The sequence below is a fragment of the Aegilops tauschii genome, chromosome 2, assembly GCF_002575655.3.
Source record: "Aegilops tauschii subsp. strangulata cultivar AL8/78 chromosome 2, Aet v6.0, whole genome shotgun sequence".
Classification (NCBI taxonomy): domain Eukaryota; kingdom Viridiplantae; phylum Streptophyta; class Magnoliopsida; order Poales; family Poaceae; genus Aegilops; species Aegilops tauschii.
The window spans coordinates 459,060,359-459,082,549 of record NC_053036.3 but is presented as its reverse complement, the minus strand read 5'-3'; the positions used below and the strand labels follow the sequence as shown (position 1 = coordinate 459,082,549).

The following is a 22,191-nucleotide window of genomic DNA, read 5'->3' as shown; positions in this document are numbered from 1 at the left end:
AACTCGGAGGTCCCGTATGTCGGTACTTTATCGGTTGGATCGCGAAGACGTTCGACTACATCAACCGCGTTAACCTAACACTTCCGCTTTCGGTCTACGAGGGTACGTGGACACACTCTCCCCCTCTCGTTACTATGCATCTCCTAGATAGATCTTGCTTGATCGTAGGAAATTCTTTGAATACGTTCCCCAATATTTCTTTCTTCCCAAATCGTGTTTGGTTTTGCTACTAGACAATTATCTAGGTTTTTCCAGTTCAATCAATTTTTTTATCTTTTTAATGTGTGTTTGCTTTTTCTTTCTCGTTCTTCTCCAACTCAACAAAAATCCTGTGCAGCCCTTCAGTTGTAGACACATCTTAGTTTTTCTTGAAACAAAATCACTTTATTAAATTCAAATAACAGTTACATCATCCATAAGGAAATGTATAGTTTGGCTCATAGGTTCGTTCAACTAAGCACTGGTAGCATTAAATCTAGCCACCATTGCAAGCTCATGAGTAAATCTTGTTTGCTTCCTTATTATAACGTACGAAACTACTTCGACGGAAATCACAAGCAATGTCATAACAATCACCAAAAACTGTCACGCCTTGCTCCTGCTAATCGAGGGCCATTCTTCATGGTGATGATGACCTAGAGATTATCAAAATTAATGACAAGGCGTTTGCATCCAGCCGATTGCGCAAGGGACAGGCTGAATCTCAGTGCAATAGCTCAGTGGTCAGGACATCAGCACAACAATCAATTCTCCAGCCCCCCCCCCCCACCCGGATAAACTTTCTGCTAGCATCTCTCAAAATTGCACCAGCCGAGCCGCTCAGCAGGTCTTAATTGAAAGAGGCATCAACATTAAGTTTAACAAACTCTACCGGGGGCCAAGTCCAACCTCCTCTTCATGGTGACATTAGGGGAAGAAGCAACCACATAGTTAGCTGCCAAAGCATGAAACTCCAAAGCAACTTGATTAATATCTTGTGTCCTCTCACCATGAACGAGCTCACGCCTTTCCCACCACAAATACCAAGTGATAATGGCGATCGTCTCACGAACATTTTTAAGACCCAAAATAGATAAATCCCGATCAGACAAATGGAGTAAAAACTCAAGAACAATTTCACCAACACGGTCCATCTCACAAGCTTTTTTAATTACATCGTCCAAACCCAACCCTCTCCAAACATCATTCACCATCTGACATTGAAATAATGTATGCTTTATATCCTCTAGTCCATTTGTACATGAGGTACGTGAGATGAAACTTTCAAATGCCTATTGGCAAGCAAAACATGACAGGGAAGAGTTAGTTCACTGCTTAACTTGTTGGCTTTTGTCCTTCTTTTATCTTCATGGTTGACAAAAATTGAAGCTAAAGTTTTTTTTTTAGAAAAAATAGCATGGGCCACTTATACTCAAAAAAGAACCTAAACTTGTTACCACTAGCTAGTAAAAAATACGATAGGGGGTGGCAAAAAGCCTGAGCAATAGCGAAGCCATGTTTGGCAGGCAACCAAGCGAGTTGGAGCCACATTCTCAAGCTTCCATCTAAACTCATTCGCAAAAAAAGAAGCTTCCATCAAAACTAAAATCCTTATAAAAAAAGCACCAAATGTAGACACAAATCAATCATACATTGACTAACCACGTTACATTATTCGCTATCAGGAGATTGGGAACCGGCGCGTTCTGACCACCGGCCTGATCAACACGCAATCGGTATTTTTAGAGAGTGTACAATGATTAGGCCATGCGATCCGCTCCGATGACGCGACTTCACATAACAGAAAAAAGGGCGTTTGTAGAACAGACGATGACACCGTCGTACTTGTCCTCGTCACTGCCAACAGCAGCAGCGGCAGCACTACCGGAAGCTTGGCTCCGAGCGGCTCGATTTGTGGCACATTTCTTTCTTGCATTTGCTGGATGTACATTACTCCCTCCGTTCCTAAATATAAGTCTTTGTAGAGATTCCACTATAAACTACATACGGAGCAAAATGGATGAATCTACACTCTAAAATGCATCTACATACATCCGTATGTGGTTCATAGTGGAATCTCTCTAAAGACTTATAAGTATTTAGGAACGGAGGAAGTACATGTCATGTCATGTGCTGCTAACTAGCGGTAGCTACTGGTACCACCCACCTAGCTCACAGGTAGAGTAGTAGCGTGTACCGCCGAAGAAGAAGACGCAACGCTGAATTGCTGATCGTTCGGCGAGTGCTTTCTTGATAGAACAAGACATGCCGGTTAATACTACCATTTGCACCTTTTTCTCTTCCGGGAGGAGCAGCACACACCTAACAGCATCTCCAAAGGCTTCTTCCACGTGTATGTCGGGCGGACAGTCCCAACATGCCCACACACCAAAACGATTGCCCAGCCCTCCCATACCAAACACAAATGTCCGGACAATCCGTACTCGCCCAACCAATTCATATGTTGGGAGAAATGGGCTGCCCGGACGAGTCTAGACTTATCTCAGCCATGACACATGGACCCAACAAAAAAAAAATCCACCCCATGGTGTGCGCTTTCCTATCCCTGTCGGATCTCTTCCTTCTCGCTGCAACCCTCTTATTTAAAATTTAAAACCACCGCCATGGCGCCCCTCAACTTCATGCCCTATTTTCCAACAAGCCACCAAGGAGGAGTTGTGCACCGCCCGAGCCAAGGAGGAGGCCCCGACCGCCTACCATGCTCTCCGCTCATTCCCCTTTCCCCATGTCCGTGACGATCTACCATCGCCATGGAGGAGGTCCACCACCTCAATCATGAGGGAGCACGCCGCCACCGCCAAGGTGGAGGAGGCACACACCGCCCATCAAACCGCCCTAGCAAAGGAGGAGGTGCTCGCCGCCTGAGCCAGGCAGCCATGACCAACGCCATCGAGCAAGCCGAATCAGATGCCTCCGAGGAAGTCTCTTCAAAGGAAGCATCAATAGTAATAATGGAATAAATATCTAGGGGGACTTTAAATGACTACTCCCTCCGTAAAGAAATTATTAAATGCTCTTATATTTCTTTACGGAGGGAGTATATATATATGTGATGCCTTCATAGTATTCCCTTCGTCTCAAAATTGTTGTCTTAGATTTGTCTAAATACGGACGTATCTAATACTAAAACGTGACTTGATACATCCATATCTAGACAAATCTAAGACAAGAATTTTAGGACGAAGGGAGTATTATGGTTGAATTTTGAAGGGACGAGAACGCAAATGGAGGACACAAAGTTTGAGGAAAGAAGAAGGGTGCCCGTGAACACAACAGACGTGTCACGCACAAATGTGGGATGATATTAGATAAAACCTCTTGGAGATGCCCATGCTTATCAGACGGTCCAGACGTGTGAAGCTAACCCATTGAGACAGGAAGCTTCAAAATCGATATCAGATGCACACCAATGCAGCTCCAACATTGTGTATCTTCACTGGAACAAAGGAGAAAAGGTATGTACAATTGCACGCCAGCGAAGCTGGAAAAATAATGAACTGCCGAATGCTGCTTTCTGCAACATGCAGCAGAAGGTTGCAAGAATACATTTTACAAGGGGAAGAACCTTCTCTTCTTAAAGTACCACAGGAGGCAGGCGAATATGACTGCGCCACAAACACCCGTTATGATGAGCGTCCACTCGAAAGCGTGAGGCACTTTAAGCACGGCAACCCCCTCAAAGTTCATGCCGAAGACCCCAGAGACAACCCCGAAGATGGCTACCACAAACGTAGCGGTGGTCAGCAGCAGCTCGAACTGGATCAGTTGGTTCCGGACATTATCCTGCAATAACAGCATTCGTGAGAATCATCATGTAAGCATTTTTTTCGGTCAAGATCATAAAAAATGGTAATCAAACACATGAAAGAACACCCTATTCTCTAGTGTTATTACTGAGCCTAACTACAGTTTGATGTTCCTGGTTTCCAAGATAGTCTTAAACGTCTTTAAAAAAAAGATAGTCTTAAACCATGAACGCATCTACCATAGAGAAAAATATGACAGGCATTATGTATGTAATGTGTCAACCATCAGCCATCACCAGCCATTGTAACATGACAACCACATATCAACTTGCTCCGAAATAAAGTTTTTCATTGGTTCCACATTTGTTATTACTGTCACCTAAGATAGCCCTTTCCCTTTATTCTATCCTTTTATCCCCTTCATGAAACAAAGTTGTTTTGTCCAAAGGTTACTCGCAGCATCAAATGACTGGTCAACTGAAACTAGTATCTCATCAAGTCATCAGTGCACTTAAGAAACTAGAATCTCATCAGTGCGAAAATACAAAGGTGAACATGGGTGCGCGCGCACCCATGTGAATAGTAAATTCATAAAAAATGCTAGAAAAAAATTAAAAATTCTGAAATTTCGCGGTATGAACCTTAGTCGATCATTCTACTCACGTGTGAAGTTTCATGATGTATTGACACCCACGGTATTCTTAGGGAAGAAAATAAAAATGCGACCATACTATTCATTAAACAGTGTTTTTTAATATAGCTTCGCCTAGCTTCGATTTTGTCATTTTTGCCCAGATTACCACGTATATGATTTCTTCATGAAACTTCATATGCGAGTATACCGGTTGACTATGTATGTAAAAAATAAATTCAGATTTTTTTTATTTTTTCTAGCATTTTTTCGAATTTACTATTCATAAAGGGTGCGCGCGCACCCATGTTCACCAAATCCGTGTCCCTCATCAGTGTTCTTAAGAAACTAGCATCTCATCAATGTTCTTAACTCTTAAGAAACTAGTATCTCATCACACCAGGCTATTAGTGAGTAGTGACTATATCAGATCAGCTACTGCTTGTCCTAATTCAGGAACAAAAGAGTGGTCAAAGAAAAAATGTCTAAACAGATAAGTCTAATATATGATAAATAAATAAATAAAGCCACAGGAAGTATTTTCCAGTACCAGGCTATAATTAGTGTATTAACTTGTGTTACTTGTCAACCATTTATGGTTTATATTGAGTACTTACTACCTTGCCTGTATCATCCTGATTTTCCCACGAACAGTAAAATACAAGTTATTCAACCTTGCTTACTACTAATGTTTGTTTCTAAGTTAAACTTATCATTTCCATTTGAGTGGGGGACAACAACTATTATGTCTGTCAAACTGAATCTCTTTGTGTGTTTTAATTACAAAACAAACAGTATTAACTATCCAGAAATGTGCCACTGAGAAGCTGCATATCAATCTCGTAATAACACATGGTAACCGGCATATTATTTTCTCGCTTTGGTGTAGAACCAGGCAAAGTGAAACTTGCTGATTTGAATGAGAAACAACCTTTTTTAACGTGATCTTTTATCTGAACGTTGAGCAATAGACATGACAAATGATGAAGTATGAAATCAGGGGAATATACCAGCTGGATATTGATGAAATCCTCTGTGTCATCAATATACTCCTTCAGCTGGGAAAAAGGAATGTAAATAGCAAAATTGTCAGCCAATGTATTTCTTAAAAGAGAAATCAAACTGAACAAGAGGCTAACTAAAAGACAGTTCATGCTTTGTACCGAAGTTAATTTGCTGAGAGTGTAGTCAATAACCACAAAGTAAGCCTCCAGCAACATTTCCAGTTCTTCTATGTTATATTGACTGCTCTCTGAGCTCTTGAAGCTGCTGTGCCTGCTTCTAGCAAAACTAAATTGCTTCTCAAGCCGCCGGGGCGCAGGGGGCGACGAAACTGGTGAAACTGGAGCAGAGACGGATGTACCGAAGGCATTATTTCCAGCAATTCCTTGAAGGCCCTCCTCGTCCAATGAGGATGCTTCCATCCTCATCTTCTTTTCCGTGAGGTACATTTCAGCCATATCACCATCGTCGTCCATCAATTGCTCTATCTCATCTCTGACCTTAATGGCGAAAATTGGACATTTCTTAAGACTGGAAACGAATACTGTTGACAACCTAACTAATAAGAGCAGTAAAAACATAATGGAAGTCCATTTACCTTTTGGACCCTCCTAGTCAATGCAACCAGCTTGCTCTTTAGGCGTCGAGCACGCTCCAAGTCAAGGGTACTGATTTTGGCCGTTAACTCATCTAGCAGTGGATAAGCTTCAGCCTCCAGCTCAACAGCCTGGTAAAATTTGCAAGCATTTTTAGTTCTCCAATCAGATGCCAAATCATTATCCTTGAAACAGCTCAGAAAGTGGGAAACTCAAATTGATCATCACATGATTTGTCAGCTGATAATCAAAATTGTAATGTGTGGCTTCATTTTTGTCGATAATTGGTGGTTATGGTCAATTCAATTTTCTGGAAACCAAACATAGTAAAAGAAATTCAGACCAACAATGGTTGACACAGAACGATGCTACATTTGTAATAGAGTTGTCAACTTGTCATTAAGATAAGAGGCTGGGCATGATGAAAATTCAAATGGTGACACACAACCTCATTTGACCATTGATACGTGGCAAACTGAACTTCCTATGTGGTGGATAATCTACTCCATAGCTTATTTCACCATCAGATACCTTCCTGTCAGTAATAGAATACGATCAAGAGGAAATCTATTCTTTTAAGAGTACAGTGTGGAACTGTGGATTTTAAGTACATCATACTAGGATATGACTGTTCAACCAATCACACAGTGTAAGCAATGACACATTCTATATGGAATGCTAGCCCAACAATTGAGAACCATCATTAATTCAATCATCACATGCTCCCGAAGGACCAGAACTATCAAGCTCATCATGCACGAAAACAGTACGCCGGCTAATAGATTACTACTCCATTAGTTGAGACAGGAGCACGAGTATATTCTACACCATCCAGTAAATTACGGAGTAGAACGCAAAGGTCTGTAGAGCGCTGTGTGGAACCTGAGCGTCTAGGAAGGAGCAGGCGGCTTCGAGCGCGACCTCCAAAGCGATGAACTCGAAGGGCAGGTCGTCAGCGCGGTCCACGAGACGGCGCTGCAGCTCGTCGACATACCTCCGCACGGCCTCCTCCGCAGCGGCTCCGCCGTCGGCGTCGGGGTCGCGCAGGACGAGCGCCTCGTCGGCGGTGATGATGCACCGTATCCGCTCGAGGTTGCAGACGACGGCGCGCTCGCGGCCGAGGATGGCGGAGGGGTAGACGAAGAGCGGGTCGAGGAGGCGGAGGTCGCGCGCGGGCAGGTCGAGCCGCCGCATGAGCGCCGGCTTGGCGACCTCCACCGCCTCGGCCGCGCCCGTCGCCGCGTCCACCCGCACCCACGAGCGCCGCCCGCCGCCGCGCTTCTTGAGGCCGTGGACGTCGATCGTCACGCCGCCCCCTCCTCCGCCGCCGCCTGGCGCCGCGGGCTTGCCGCGGCGGTGGGGCCCGTTCGTGGCGGCGCGGGGAGGGAGGAGGAGCCGCTCCTTGGGGTCCTGGTCCATGGTGGCCGGGATCTGTGGTGGGGGCGGCGTGTCAGTGATGGGCTAGGTAGGTAGGCCGCGGAGGAGATGGAGTGCTTGTGTGGAGAGGAAGGGGTCTCCACGATGGGTGGGGGATCAAGACGAGGGAAGAACATCACATAATTTTCGATGGTGGGCTCGGGTGGGCATGCACGTGACGTGGTACCTTCCCTGTCGTTGGATTCACCAGATGTTTCTTTTTACCACGGTCTTCGATTCTAGGGTTATTCTCTAGTTATTTTTTGGTTGTTCTCTAGTTCATCGCCATGGTTCCATGTGCACCAACATGAATAATTAATTCCCTAAAAAAGACATGAATAATAAATTAAAAAAAATAAAAGAACTAGAAATTCTAAAATTTGGGGGTATCAAATTTGGTCAGCCATTCTATTCATGCGTGAAGTTTCATGAAGTATTGACACATGTTATTCTTAGTGAAGAAAATAAAATTGGGGCCATACTATTCATCAAATAGTATTTTTTTTAATATAGCTTTAGTTTTGTTGTTTTTGCCCAGATTTTTATGGATGTTATTTTTTCGTGAAACTTTGTATGCTATATGTATGTTAGAAAAAAAAAACTAATATTTTTGCCTTTTTCTAATATTTTATTTTACAATTTTACTATTTATAAGGGTTGCATATGAAACCATGTTCATCAAATCAGCGGTGGTTCATCGCCATGCTTCATTATATTGTGTACCATGACAACGAAAATAAAAATGATTTCTTTTGCGAAAAAGAATCCAAATCTATTATACATATACTCCCACTGTTCCTAAATATTTGTCTTTTAGAGATTTCAAATGAACTACCACATACGGATGTATATAGATATATTTTAGAGTGTAGATTAACTCATTTTGCTTCGTATGTAGTCACTTGTTGAAATCTCTAGAAAGCCAAATATTTAGGAACGGAGGGGGTATATTACTAATAAAGAAAATAGGTATTTTTGGTCCATCGTGCTATTTTACCCAAACAAATAACGTTTCTGGTAATCAACCCGCAGTTCAATTTTATGTGAGAGTTTTGCTTTTACATAAAACTCCCGGATATTTTTGGTAGTCAACTCGCAGGACAATTTTAAGTCAGATTTTCGCTTTTGCAAGAAAATTCCTAGGTTAATCAACCCGTAGTACATATCAAATGCTATTTTAAAAATCCATATCTTTTAAATCCTAACACCAAATTTAACATGTTATATATGCGATTTAATTAGGAAAATCTGTAGATTCTAAATATGATGTTATTTTACCTGTTAACCATTTTAACAATGCTATTTAGGGTGCAACCTTAGTCGATAGCACATGATTCGTCTTTCTTTCACACCGACACCGATCTACATTGGACATGAACGCCTCAATAAACCATGATTGGAGACGAAAAGACCACTTATAACCACGCATGCACTCCTCACTAAAATCTCACAGGAGAAAAACAGATTTCTAATCTTATGATGAGAGATGGACACCTTAGGATTGACAACATTCAAACGCGTTGTGGTTCTGTGAGCACTGAGGCCACCGTCGGTGAGGGTGAGAAGGAAGATAAGTGGTAACACATATGTGATGCCATGAGTTGAAACAAATGGCGTGCATCTATTGGAGTCTCGACTCATGGTTATTGGGTTAGGGGAGTGTGTACTTTTTCTCCTGTTGCAACGCATGGGCTATTTTGCTAGTCTGTTCTATTATAAAGGATCATAAGATGTACATAAAGAAATGAAATTACATCAAGGACTCTACACCACCAAACTACCGTTGCCACCGTCAGAACCCGACTTGACCTTATCGATGACAATCAGGAAGTCTTCGTGCACATGCTCCTGAGGACCATTGGCCCAGAGCCGCAGTCGCTGCTATTGAACCCTTGGATTGATCTCAAGCGTCTAGCACCAATCTCATCGGCGTGCACACACAACGAGAAACCCCTAACCTCGTTGCTCCAAGGAGACTCTATGCATCTACGTAGGGGCTCTGTTGACTTTGTCCCAATGGACGAACTCGAGGATAGGATCGAAGTCCAGAAGACCAACTAAAAAATGAAGCATCGCCATATGTCGAAATGTCGCCCCTGTGAGAAAAAGCCTTAACCTAAACTACTAGCCAGAGCCGAGACACGAGGATATCCTTCCCAGCCAACGTTTGTCTAAGCGATAGGCAAAGCAGAGAAATATAATTTGTACCTTAACATTCCTTAGTTCTTTTATAGAGAAATTTATCAGGCACGTCTGTTGCTTACTCGATCACAAAACTTTTCCTTTAGTTCACATGAACATGAAAACACACATGAATAGGATAGTAATGCATGTACAAAAGTAACCAAAAAGAGATTTCATAAACAAATGACCTATGTCAACTTGGATGTTTAGTTCAAAGCAACTAGAAAAAAAAGAATCGTAATAAACATGGTCAAATCAAAATCAAACCACATAAAAATGCATAGTTCTAATGTTATTGTGTTGCCAAAGATCTTAGTCTCATTCTTCGTGCATAATAATTTGAAAGGGAGGTCCAAGTAAAAGTTAGAATTTATGCGTTTTTCCTTTCAACCATGATTATAGGAAATTTTCCTCCCTTTTTCTTTTGCTACATTCCTTTGAACCAAAGGTATGAATAACACCATCATGGGAAAAATTTATATCTCCTATAATTTTCCTCCACTTTCCCTTTAAACCAAAGAGACCCTAAGATCAGTGTAAGCGAAGGGTGTGTCGATAATAGTGCAATATCAAAATGTTAGGTTCAACATGTTGGGACTGCATAGGGGAAGGGGCGGACATCCCAGAGGTGATCTAGGGTTCTTCTTGTTGTCATCCTCCACCGCCGACATTGTCGATGAGGGCGTGCAATGAGTCCCTAATCTACCGGTGGGAGCCATAGTTTCTCACCCTTGGAGCATTAGATGGTCCCCGTTTGGTGGTGGCTCATGATTGATATGGAGTAAGGTCTCCCCACCTCGCCCTTGTTTTGGCAATGCTTCCTCGTATCGCAGGGAGCCGTGAAAGATGTTGTGTCCTGCTTCTTGTGAGCTAGTTGGGATTTCCCCAAAGAGGAGAGGATGATGCAGTACAATAGAGATAAGTATTTCTCTCAGTTAAGAACCAAGGTTATCAATCTAGTAGGAGAACCATGCAACACCTCCTTAGCAGTACCTACACACAAAATAACAAATACTTGCACCCAACGCAAACAAGGGATTGTCAATCTCTTGGCGGTTAATTGCAAGGATCAAATCTCGTAGTGATAGATAGATAAACAAAAACACAAAATAAAATAAAAGTAAATAAATTGCAGTAAGGTATTGTTGGATTTTAATATATGATAAAGAGAAACCTGGGGGCCATAGTTTTCACTAGAGGCTTCTCTCTTGAACATAGCATACGGTGGGTAAACAAATTACTGTTGGGCAATTGATAGAAAAGCAAATAATCATGACGATATCTAAGGCAATGGTCATGTATATAAGCATCACGTCCAAGACAAGTAGACCGACTCCTGCCTGCATCTACTACTATTACTCCACACATCGCCCCTATCTAGCATGCATCTAAAGTACTAAGTTCATAAAGAACGGAGTAACGCCTTAAGCAAGATGACATGATGTAGACAAAGTAAATCCAATTAATATGAATAAACCACCATCGTTTTATCCTTAAAGGCAATGATACAAATATGTGTCATGTCCCCTTCTGTCACTGGGATTGAGCACCGCAAGATCGAACCCATCAGAAAGCACCTCTCACATTGCAAGATAAATCAATCTAGTTGGCCAAACCAAACGGATAGATAGAAGAGAAATACAAAGCTATAACAATCATGCATAAAAGAGTTCAGAGAAGACTCAGATAATATTCATGGATAATCTGATCATAAACCCACAATTCATCGAATCCCAACAAACACACCGTAAAAAAGGATTACATCGAATAGATCTCCAAGAACATCGAGGAGAACATTGTATTGAAGATCAAAGAGAGTGAAGAAGCCACCTAGGTACTAGCTGTGGACCCGTAGGTCTGTGGTAAAATACTCACACATCATCGGAGGGGCAGCAAGGTTGATGTAGAAGCCCTCAATTGATGTCAATGCAAGTCATGGATATAGCACTATGGGTGGAATAGAGTATGGTGATAGAGATAATATGGAGAAGACAAAAAAGGAAGAAAATCTCACATTGACGAGGCTAATGAACGGGCTATGGAGATGCCCATCAATTGATGTCAATGCAAGGAGTAGGGATTGCCATGCAACGGATGCACTAAGAGCTATAAGTGTATGAAAGCTCAAAATAAAACTAAGTGGGTGTGCATCCAACTTGCTTGCTCATGAAGGCTTCGGGCATTTGAGGAAGCCCATCATTGAAATATACAAGCCAAGTTCTCTAATTAAAAATTCCCACTAGTTATATGAAAATGAAAGCATAGGAGACTCTCTATATGAAAAACATGGTGCTACTTTGAAGCACAAGTGTGAAAAGGGTAGTAACATTGCCCCTTCTCTCTTCTTCTCTCTTTTTTTCTTTTCTCCTTTTTTTGTTGGCCTCTTTTTTTTTCTTTTTTTTGTCCGGTTCCTCATCCCAACTTGTGGGGGAATCATAGTCTCCATCATCCTTTCCTCACTTGGGACAATGCTCTAATAATGAATAATGATGATCATCACACTTCTATTTACTTACAACTCAAAATTACAACTCGATACTAGAACAAAATATGACTCTATATGAATGTCTCTGGTGGTGTACCAGGATGTGCAATGATCTAGCGTAACATGTATAAAAAATGATGAACGGTGGCTGAGCCACAAATACCATGTCAGCTATATGATCATGCAAAGCAATATGACAATGATGATGTGTGTCATAAAAATGGAATGGTGGAAGTTGCGTGGCAATATATCTCGGAATGGCTATGGAAATGCCATAATAGGTAGGTATGGTGGCTGTTTTGAGGAAGATATAAGGAGGCTTATGTGTAATAGAGCGTAAGATAGCATGGGGGTTGGATGCACCGGCGAAGTTTTCACCACATCTCGAGATATCAAGTATTTCATTTTTCTTCAGAGGATGATCAAGCAAAGCATTGAGTAATTGGAGAAGCCTCCCCCAAGATTGTGGGAGACTCTCTTCTTCAATTTGCACAAAGTTAAATATTTCCTGTAAAGCAGCTTGTTTCTTATGAGCAGGAAAATATTTTTCAGAGAAGTAATATATCATATCCCGGGGACTACGCACACAACCAGGAGCAAGAGAATTAAACCATATCTTAGCATCACCCTTTAATGAGAAAGGAAACAACTTAATAATATAGTAATAGCGAATTTTTTCCTCACGAGCAAATAGGGTGGCTATATCATTCAATTTGGTAAGATGTGCCACAACAGTTTCAGATTCATAACCATGGAAAGGATCAGATTCAACCAAAGTAATTAACTCAGGATCGACAGAGAATTCATAATCCTTATCAGTAACAAAGATAGGTGAAGTAGCAAACTTAGGGTCATATTGCATTCTAGCATTCAAAGATTTTTCTTTCAGCTTGGCTAACAATTTCTTAAGATCATCTCTATCATTGCAAGCAAAAAGTCTCTAGCAGTTTCTTCATCCATAATATAACCCTCAGGTACCTTAGGCAATTCATATCTAGGGGAGAATCATAATCTTCAGTTTCAATAATATCATCAGTTTCAGTAATTTCATTCTCTCTAACCCTACACTACAAAAAAAGACACATCCGTGACATTTTGGGCCGAACGACATTTTTTTCTGTCATACATATGACACTTCTATGACGATAATTATGACAAAACCCGGTATCATCATAGATGTGGTGGGCTCCTACTTCTATGACAAAAAATCATGACAGAAACTGGGATTTTCATCCTGGGCGGGCCAGAGACGCAGCTGCATGACATTCTTTGGGCCGTCCATGACGGAAAAAACCGTGGTAGAAGCGAGGGCGAGGAAAATTTCAGCGAGTTCCCGGTTACGGTGGGAGGTCGGGGGCCGAGCGATGCGCGTTTCTCTCATACACGCACGCGAGTGTGTGCGAGGCGTTGGCTCTAACTGAACCCGAGCGAGGCGTTGGGCTCTAACTGAACCCGAGCGATTGCACTGCAGGCTACGCGTTACTGAACCCGAGCGATCGATCGATGGCTGTTAACTGAACCCGATCGAGCGATTCCTTCTCTACTGCTGCTAACTGAAGCCGATCGATGCTGCCTCTGGGATGAACAGTGAGCGTTGCGGGGGGGGGGGGGGGGGTTGGATGAACAGTGAGCGGTGGCGTTGCCTCTGGATGAACAGGACCCCGTGGTGTGGAGGGCTGGATGAACAGTAGACGATGGAGGGGTGCCCGTGGAGGGGTGGTTGAACAGGACCCCGTGGTGTGGAGGGCTGGATAAACAGTAGACGGTGGAGGGGTGCCCGTGGAGGGGTGGTTGAACAGTAGCCGGTGGAGTAGCGCGCGGTGGAGGCTGGATGAACAGGAGCCCGTGGAGGCTGGAGGAGGTCGACGGTGGAGATGAACAGTATCCCGTGGAGTCCCGTTTTGCGGTACGCCACACCCCTCCCGATGAACAAGACCCCCGTTTCGACCGTAGGAGGTCCGCTTCGTTCGTTCTGCGGTACGCCACACCCCTCCCGATCAACAGGACCCCCGTTTCGACCGTAGGAGGTCCGTTTTGTCCGTTTTGCGGTATGCCACACCCCTCCCGATCAACAGGACCCCCGTTTCGACCGTAGGAGGTCCGTTTCCTCCGTTTTGCGGTACGCCACACCCCTCCCGATCAACAGGACCCCCGTTTTGACCGTAGGAGGCCCGTTTCCTCAGTTTTGCGGTACGCCACACTCCTCCCGATCAACAGGACCCCCGTTTCGACCGTAGGAGGTCCGTTTCCTCCGTTTTGCGGTACACCACATCCCTCCCCATGAACACAACGCATTCCGTTGCCTCCCTATGAACACGACGCATTCCGTTGCCTCCCCATGAACACGACGATGATGTTGTTTCTCCGTTCCGACCCAGCCATGTACACGAGCCCTGGCCGTACGTATGCGCGAGTATGCGTTCGAGACCCCGCCCGTATGTACACATACGTGGCCGTATTTTCTTTCTTGAACCCTGGCCGCTGTACGTACGTGTACGTGTACATGCTACGTGCGCGCCTCTACTACGACACGTATGCGCCTCTACTACGACACGTGCGCGCCTCTACATCCACCAGTATATATGTACGTACACGTTCGCGACCAGAATGACAACGCTACGTACGCTTCGACCAGGTGGGTCCCGACTGTCAGGCACTTCCTTGCCTGCGAAGATGTAGCTGGTGGGTCCCAGCAGTCAGGGGGCGAATCGTTTTTTTTGCTCGGACGCACTTCCTTGCGTGCGAAGATGTAGCTGGTGGGTCCCAGCAGTCAGGGGCAAACGTTTTTTTCGTGAAATACGGTGGCCCGTCCGGTGGGTCCCCGCTGTCAGGTGGAGGAATAATTATTTTGCACATAATAAGGAGGCACTTCCTTGCCGCGGCCGTGGACCCAGCTGTCAGCCTCTCCACGTACAGTCCACGTCCGATGGAAGCCATTCCTTGACCATGTTGACCACGCCGCGCCGAGAGAACCAGGGCGGTGGACGATGGTGAGGCCTAGGAAGGGGATGACGCGGAGCCGGGGAAGACGCGGCAGTGGATGCCCACGCGTAGAGGAGTACGAGGGTTCACTGGTTCGCTGTGGTGTGAGGCTGCCGTCGCCGCAGAATAACAGGGGGTGTGGGTGAGTAGAGGGATGGCCTGGCCAGCGGTGGGAGTAGTAGGGGGCGGTGAGGCCTCCGCCGCATCGCAGCCGGCCACGGGAGGCAGGAGCACGAGGCACGACCGGCGCTGGTTTGGGCGGCTGGAGCAAGAAGACCAGAGGTTGAAGAAGCACTACGGCCGTTGGATGGACATCATACGGTCACTGGAGCTAGAATCGTGCATATTGACTAAGTTGACAAAGCCCTCCGTCCCCGTCAACTTAGTAGGCCCACAAGTCAGCCTGCCACTATACTGGGTCCCAGCTAATAGGGGGAGTATTCATTTTTTTTGTGCGTAATAAGGAGGCACTTCCTTGCGTGCGAAGATATAGCTGGTGGGTCCGAGCTGTTAGCGGCGGTAACGTTTTTTTCACGAAATACAGAGGCCCTTTCGGTGGGTCCCTGATGTCAGGTGGAGGAATCATTATTTTGCGCGTAATAAGGAGGCATTTCCTTGCGTGCGACCGTGGACCCAGCTGTCGGCCTCTCCACGTACAGTCCACTTTAGATGCATGTCGGTCGTTGACCACGTTGACCAGTCCGCGCCGAGAGCACCAGGGCGGTGGACGTCGGCGAGGCCTAGGAAGGGAACGACACGGAGGCAGGGAAGACTCGACAGTTGTTTCCCACGCGGAGGGGAGTACGATTGTAAGATGGTTTACTGGTTCGTCTGCCGTCGCCGGAGAATAACAGCAGGTGTGGGTGAGTAGAGGGATGGCTAGGCCAGCGATGGGAGTACGGTGGGGCGGTGAGGCCTACGCGGCAGCACAGCCGGCCGCGGGGAGGAGGGAGCAGGTAGTCCCGCCGACGCTTGTTTGAGCGGCTGGAGCAGGAAGAGCAGAGATTGAAGAAGCACGACGGCCGTTGGATGGACATCCAATAGTCAGTGCTTGTGCGTCAACCTTTTTTTAGGAAAGCCTCAAATCTGTGGAAAACAGCATACAACCCATCTGCCATTATTTCTAATAATTTACAGCCCATTTGCTAATTCTTAAGGTTTTTTTTGGAGCCCATATTCTTTTTGTTAGCATTATAGCCCATATTGTGGCCACGGTTAAAAAATTATACGAAATTTTGCATAATTCGGTGCGGTCCGAACTGTTTTTAATCCCGAAATTTTGACTCACATTCAAACTGATTTTAAAAATAAATGTATATCAATATAAAATCCAACAAATTCTGCACGCATAAAAATTAATGTAATTTAAAATCTTGAAATAAAAAAAGATATTTGAAACTAATTGCCGGTTTGATGTGTTTTAAAAATGTACAACCCATTTCTTATTACTGATAGGCCATTTTCTCTGCCAGCCGAATGAAACTGTCCTCGTCTTGAAAGATTTGCAGCCCAACAGTCCTGACAAAGCGACTTACTTGGCAAATCACAAAAAAACTAGGCTGTGGCCGTGGACCCAGCTGTCAGCCTCTCCACGTACAGTACTCTTCCGATGGAAGTCGGTCGTTGACCACATTGACCATGCCGCGCCGAGAGCACCAAGGTGATGGACGACGACGAGGCCTAGGAAGGGGACGACATGGAGCCGGGGAAGACGCGGCGGTGGATGCCCACGCGGAGAGGAGTATGAGGGTTCACTGGTTCGGCTGCGGCGTGAGGCTGCCGTCGCCGCAGAATAACAGGGGGTGTGGGTGAGTAGAGGGATACCCTGGGCCAGCGGTGGGAGTAGTAGGGGGCGGTGAGGCCTCTGTGGCATCACAGCCGGCCACGAGAGGCAGGAGCACGCGGCACGACCGACGCTGCTTTGGGCGGCTGGAGCAAGAAGACCAGAGGTTGAAGAAGCACTATGGCCGTTGGATGGACATTGTACGGTCACTGGAGCTAGAATCGTTCATATTGACTAAGTTGACAAAGCCCTCCGTCCTCGTCAACTTAGTAGGCCCACAAGTCAGCTACCCACTATGGCGGGTCCCAGCTAGCAGGGGGTATTCATTTTTTGGTGCGTAATAAGGAGGCACTTCATTGCGTGCGAAGATATAGCTGGTGGGTCCGACCTGTCAGCGGGGGAACGTTTTTTTCGCGAAATACAGAAGCCCTTCCCACGTACAGTGCACGTACAGTGCGTAATAAGGAGGAACTTTCCTTGCGTGCGACCATGGACCTCGTGGGTCCCAGCCGTCAGGCTCTCCACGTACAGTCCTCTTCCGATGACTCTCGTATGTTGACCACGCCGCGCCGAGCGCACCGAGGTGGTGGACGACGGCGAGGCCCCAGACTGGAACGACCCGGAGATGGGGAAGACGCGGCAGTGGAGTCGCAGACGGAGAGGTGTGGGAAACTTGACTGGTTCGGGTGCGGGGTGGGCCTACACTCGGCAGAGAATAACAGGAGGTGCGGAGTGGAGGGATGGCCTGGCCGTTGGCGGGGTAGCGTTTCACTGAGGAACGCAAAACAACGCCGCTGGACGCCGAAGGCTGGAGCAGGCGGTTCCGGCAGCGCTGGGGGAAGAAGACGAGAGATTGAAGAAGAATGCCGGCCGTTGGATGTAAATCCAACGCCTTCTTAGGCTTCGACCTACTGGCCCACATGTCAGCCAGTCCATTTGGTGGGCTGGGTGAAACAATGATGTAGCATCTATGCAGCCCGTTTAAATCCCATTTGCATTTTTCTCGAAATCCGTGGACTTGCTGGGCTGGGTGAAAATATCATGTTGGGCTAGACGGAGAAATGTTATAAAAACATAAACACATGATTGCACGTTAGTAAAATCTTTGCAAGCTTATGTACGCAATCACTAGGAGTTAACTTGCCAAGTTATATATAAACAATTATTATTATTATTATTTTGTAAGAACTTTCAACTTACGAAATAAAATATCATTTTAATTTGATGAGTTAATAGTACGTGGGGTATTATTATTTTTTAGGCTAGACGTGGGACAGTTGAGTTGGTTCTAGGGGAAAGTACTGGCAGAAAACTCAGTTTACATCGAAAAAGAAAGTGGGAGAAAATTCAGAGACCTGCTAGGTCCACCTGAGGAGGGGAATATGTTGGGAGGAAGGAGATTCAAAGCACGGCAGCCGAGTGAACTAGTTTTTTTACGGACAAGTGAACTAGTTTACATACATAAGCAAATAGCCACTAAAAAAAGCAATCAGGTTAATGGGTTCTTAAAAGAAATATTTTGGACAAAACAGATAATTACGACACATAGGCTAATGCATGAAACACTCAGATGATAAAGGTGCTTATAAACAGATAAAGTACAACATCTAGACCTTCCTGGCACGCTTGATCATGATGCTGCGGCTGTCCGTGTACTCGTCGGTTACGGGAAGCAGACACCCCCTCATGTCCAAGATCTTCCTGTACATGTCGTAGCATGCGTATGTGTCCTTGGCCGCGTAGGTTATGTAGGCTAGATTCAGAGGTACCTCCCACGTGTTCAGGTCCTCTTCTTTCATGTTGGCGTATCAGGGGTCGATGATGGTCTCAGCGAGGTCAACCACGGAGTCCTTGTCCTGCCTGTCGTGGAATTGTCACGGTAGATGTCCTCGAGCTAGGACTTAGTCGTGGAGCCATCGCAACTAGGAAGCTTGAAGGGGTTAATGCGGGACAAGGAACACGAGGGTTTATACTGGTTCGGCCTCTTACGGTGAAGGTAAAAGCCTACGTCCAGTTGAGGTGGTATTGATTAGGGTTACGATCACCAGGGAGCTAAACTGCTATGCCCGGCTTTCGATGAGATTGTTCTTGTCCCCAAACCGCTGCCGGGTCATCCCTTTATATAGGGAGGCTGACGCCCAACAGCCCTCAGAGTCCTGGCCGGCTCATAAGAGTGTCCGGCTCGGACTCTCAACTATACTTGCCTTACACTACAAGCTCTACCATAATAATGATTGTAACTCTGGGCCTTAAGTCATATCCGGGTCTTAAGCCCATCTCTGGCCCATCGTCTTCAGGCTTGGCCCCGGGCTTCTGGTAATGACCATTAGAGTAACCCGGCCCCTCCTGGCGGGTGACTCTAAGGTCTATATCCTCAACATTAGGCCCCAGATTGATTTGAGCCGGCTCATGTCAATCTTCAATTCTTTCGACAGAAAAAATCTCCGGCTTACCATTTATGTGAAGGCCATAACCCGGCGTGACGTCATCCTCTGGACTCCGGATAATCCGCCGTGATGTCATCTTCCATTAAACCCGTTTTTTACTCCACTAGATCCGCAACGGATCTTTGCTTTTACTGTCATCCCAGAAATCGAGGCGTTGTGGGGGGAGATAACCACGCCACGGTCTCCTTGATTCTCGCGCCCGCTTTACGAGCTCGCCTTATAAATAGGCCGACCCGACGGGCTTCTCTGCCACCCTTCTTCCTCCTCGCGCCACTGCCTCTCTGCCTGAGCTCGCACTCCGCCGTCGTCACCTCGCCTCCGGTCTTCTTCAACCTTGGCCGCTGCATCACCCTGACTCGGACCAGACAAACGGCGGCGACCCCCGCACCTTTTCAGCTCCGGTAAGTCCTGCTTGACCTGTAGAGTAGATCTTCCGTAGGATTTGCCCACGTTCTTCGTGTTCGTCGCCATTGTCCGCAAGCTTCGGTAGTTCTCATAGTTACTGCCCTTGTTTGATCTTAGATCTGCATAGAATTAGTGCGGCGGCTGTTTGGCACTTATTTCAAATGCCAGTAGGTCTCTTTCCACTGCATAACGGCTTCGTTCGAGCTCAAGAACATCCGCTCGTCTGTTTCTAGGTCTAGAAATTTTTCATTTCACCCGACCATTTTGATCCAAAAGTTTTACTGCGATGTGTGAAACCTGTTTTACCGTACTTAGTAAAAAAAACTGCAATCCTTGAGCCTCGGCGGTTTACATTTCCGGTTTAAAGAAACCACGCGCCATAGACCCTTCCGGCTTAAAGAAAACCATGCTTCGTAGAATCCTCCGGCTTAGCTGTGATAAGGCCGTAGATAATCAATTTATTCTGAATGCCCCTGCAGCTTAAATAACCCACTGTACCTGAGTATATACCATTAGTCCCCTTCATAAGCCGCCACCTTAGTTTTGAACTGTAGATCTCCTCCGGCTTATAATTAACCCGAACGTTTTTCCTTTTTGTCATAGACTGCCGACTTTCACCATGCCTCCCAAAGCTCCCATTACTTGCAACTGGATGAGGTCCAATGTGACCAACGAGACCCTAGCTGATTTTGTTAAGTTAGGATATCTGCCCAAGAAAGACATCATGTCCTACCGTGCCCCTGACCCGTCAGAAGAGAGGCCACAGCCAAAGGATGGGGAGGTAGTGATTTTTGCGGATCACATGAGCCGGGGCTTCGCACCGCCCGGCTCAAAGTTTTTTAGGGACGTGCTCAACTTCTTCGACTTGCGGCCTCAAGATATAGGACCCAACTCAGTGTCCAACATCTGCAATTTTCAAGTCTTCTGCGAGGTTTACCTTGGAGAAGAGCCTAGTTTGCTGCTCTTCAGAGAGCTTTTTTATTTAAACCATTAGAATGAGTGCGCCAATGGGCCAAGTCTGGAATTAGGTGGTATCTCCATCCAGCGGCGTAGGGACTGCCTTTTCCCTTACGCAGAGCCGCCGAGCCACCCAAAGGACTGGAACATGACTTGGTTCTACTGCCAAGATACGTCCCCGGCTGATGAAAGCCCGCTGCCCGGCTTTCGCCCAACACGTCTGGAGCCGACTCACCCACTGTCGGACAAGCTGACTCAAGCGGAGCGCCAACCTCTGCTCCCCACTATCAACAAGATCAAGGCTCTCCTGGGCAATGGTCTGAACGGAATCGACCTGGTCCGGGTCTGGATCTCATGGCGGGTGATCCCATTGAGCCGCCGCCCCGGCTTAATGTGTGAGTACACAGGACGAAAGGATGACCCTCAGAGACACAGGCGCAATGATCTTCCAGAAGACGTTGTAGAGGAGATGACCAAGGCTCTGTTAAACGAGAGCCTGGCAGACTGCGGAAGGACCGGGTTAGCTCCCTTCTGCAAGACCAACCCAGCCCCAGCGGTAAGCCGCCGACTTTAACTTTTTATCTACTTCTGCATGTAACCTTCATCTGAACCGTTTGAAGAATTCATCATTGTATTTTTCAGGCTGATGATAAGTTCTGGCGGGTCAAATATGACCATGAGGCGGCCAAGAAGGCCAGGAAGGCGAAGAAAGCCGCCAAGAAAACCGCCCCTCGCAAGAAAGGGAGCAGGCCTACTGCCTCCGAGCTGATGCAATTAAGCGACAGCTCCGAGTCAGAGGTAACCCCTGAGTCTTTTAAGTCCTTGCTATATTCACTGTTTGTTTGCTGTCCGCCTCATCAATACTTGCTCATTGACAGGATGACACCGGCGCCAGTAACCCGGTGGTTGAAGAGGTAATGTCACTTTCCTCCGACTCGGAGCCCTTGCCACAGCTGAAAGTCCGAAGGGTAACCCGGAAAGTAAGCTTTTCACATCCTTTAGCTTATCAAGACCCTCAATTTATTTTGAAGCGACAGGTTCATGAAAGCCGGCGTCATACCCGGACCAACAAGGACACCGACCTCTCCGCCGGGTTACCCGACGCAACAAGGAAGCGCCGAACTGAGGTTATTTCCCACTTGTACCCTTTTCATCCGTTGGCGGGTGTTATCCGTCAGCCACTCAATTCCTCTGACTCCAATTATCAGGAGACCTCCCCCTCTTCGGGCGACTCTATGCAGTCGAGTCTTCCGACTTTCGAGACCGCGCCCGGGTAATGACAACCATCTCATATTATATATGTCTGTACTTACTCTTTTTGTGCTTAACGTTTCTGTCCTTTCAGCGCCCAGGCAAAGCTCACCAAAAGAGCGAAGAAGACCAAGTCAGCCGGAGTGCCGGATTTGCCTGAACCGGAGGTGACGGCTCAAGAACCGTCAGCTGCCTCCGCCCCCGAAGCCACCACTCCAATGGACACGGCACCTGAGGCCACTGCCCCGACTACCAAGGCAACGACCGAAGCTTCTATTAACCCGGAGGCCTCCGGCTCGGCTCCAC

The 22,191-nt window shown here is 46.2% G+C and overlaps 1 protein-coding gene across 2 annotated transcripts; it reads right to left on the bottom strand.

Annotated features, from left to right (window-relative positions):
* Positions 1-3,400: 3,400 nt before the first annotated feature.
* Positions 3,401-7,501, bottom strand: LOC109745370 (magnesium transporter MRS2-C). Of its 2 annotated transcripts, none has more exons than XM_020304497.4 (5): positions 6,858-7,501; positions 5,978-6,106; positions 5,541-5,879; positions 5,309-5,435; positions 3,401-3,783 (listed from the first exon to the last, which is right to left on the bottom strand). In XM_020304497.4, the coding sequence occupies exons 1-5, from the start codon at positions 7,392-7,394 to the stop codon at positions 3,779-3,781; spliced, it is 1,137 nt and encodes a 378-aa protein (XP_020160086.1). In that variant the 5' UTR covers positions 7,395-7,501; the 3' UTR covers positions 3,401-3,778. The 2 variants fall into 2 exon arrangements, with proteins under 2 accessions (XP_020160086.1, XP_020160077.1); XM_020304488.4 differs by having other exon boundaries at positions 5,388-5,435; positions 6,858-7,497.
* Positions 7,502-22,191: the final 14,690 nt, after the last annotated feature.

Coding starts and splice junctions, on each gene's coding strand:
- LOC109745370 (XM_020304488.4), bottom strand. CDS start 7,394: ATGGACCAGGACCCCAAGGAGCGGCTCCTCCTCCCTCCCCGCGCCGCC. Junction 6,107..6,857: donor GCTCCTTCCTAGACGCTCAG/GTTCCACACAGC, acceptor AAATTTTACCAG/GCTGTTGAGCTGGAGGCTGA. Junction 5,880..5,977: donor TGACTAGGAGGGTCCAAAAG/GTAAATGGACTT, acceptor TTCGCCATTAAG/GTCAGAGATGAGATAGAGCA.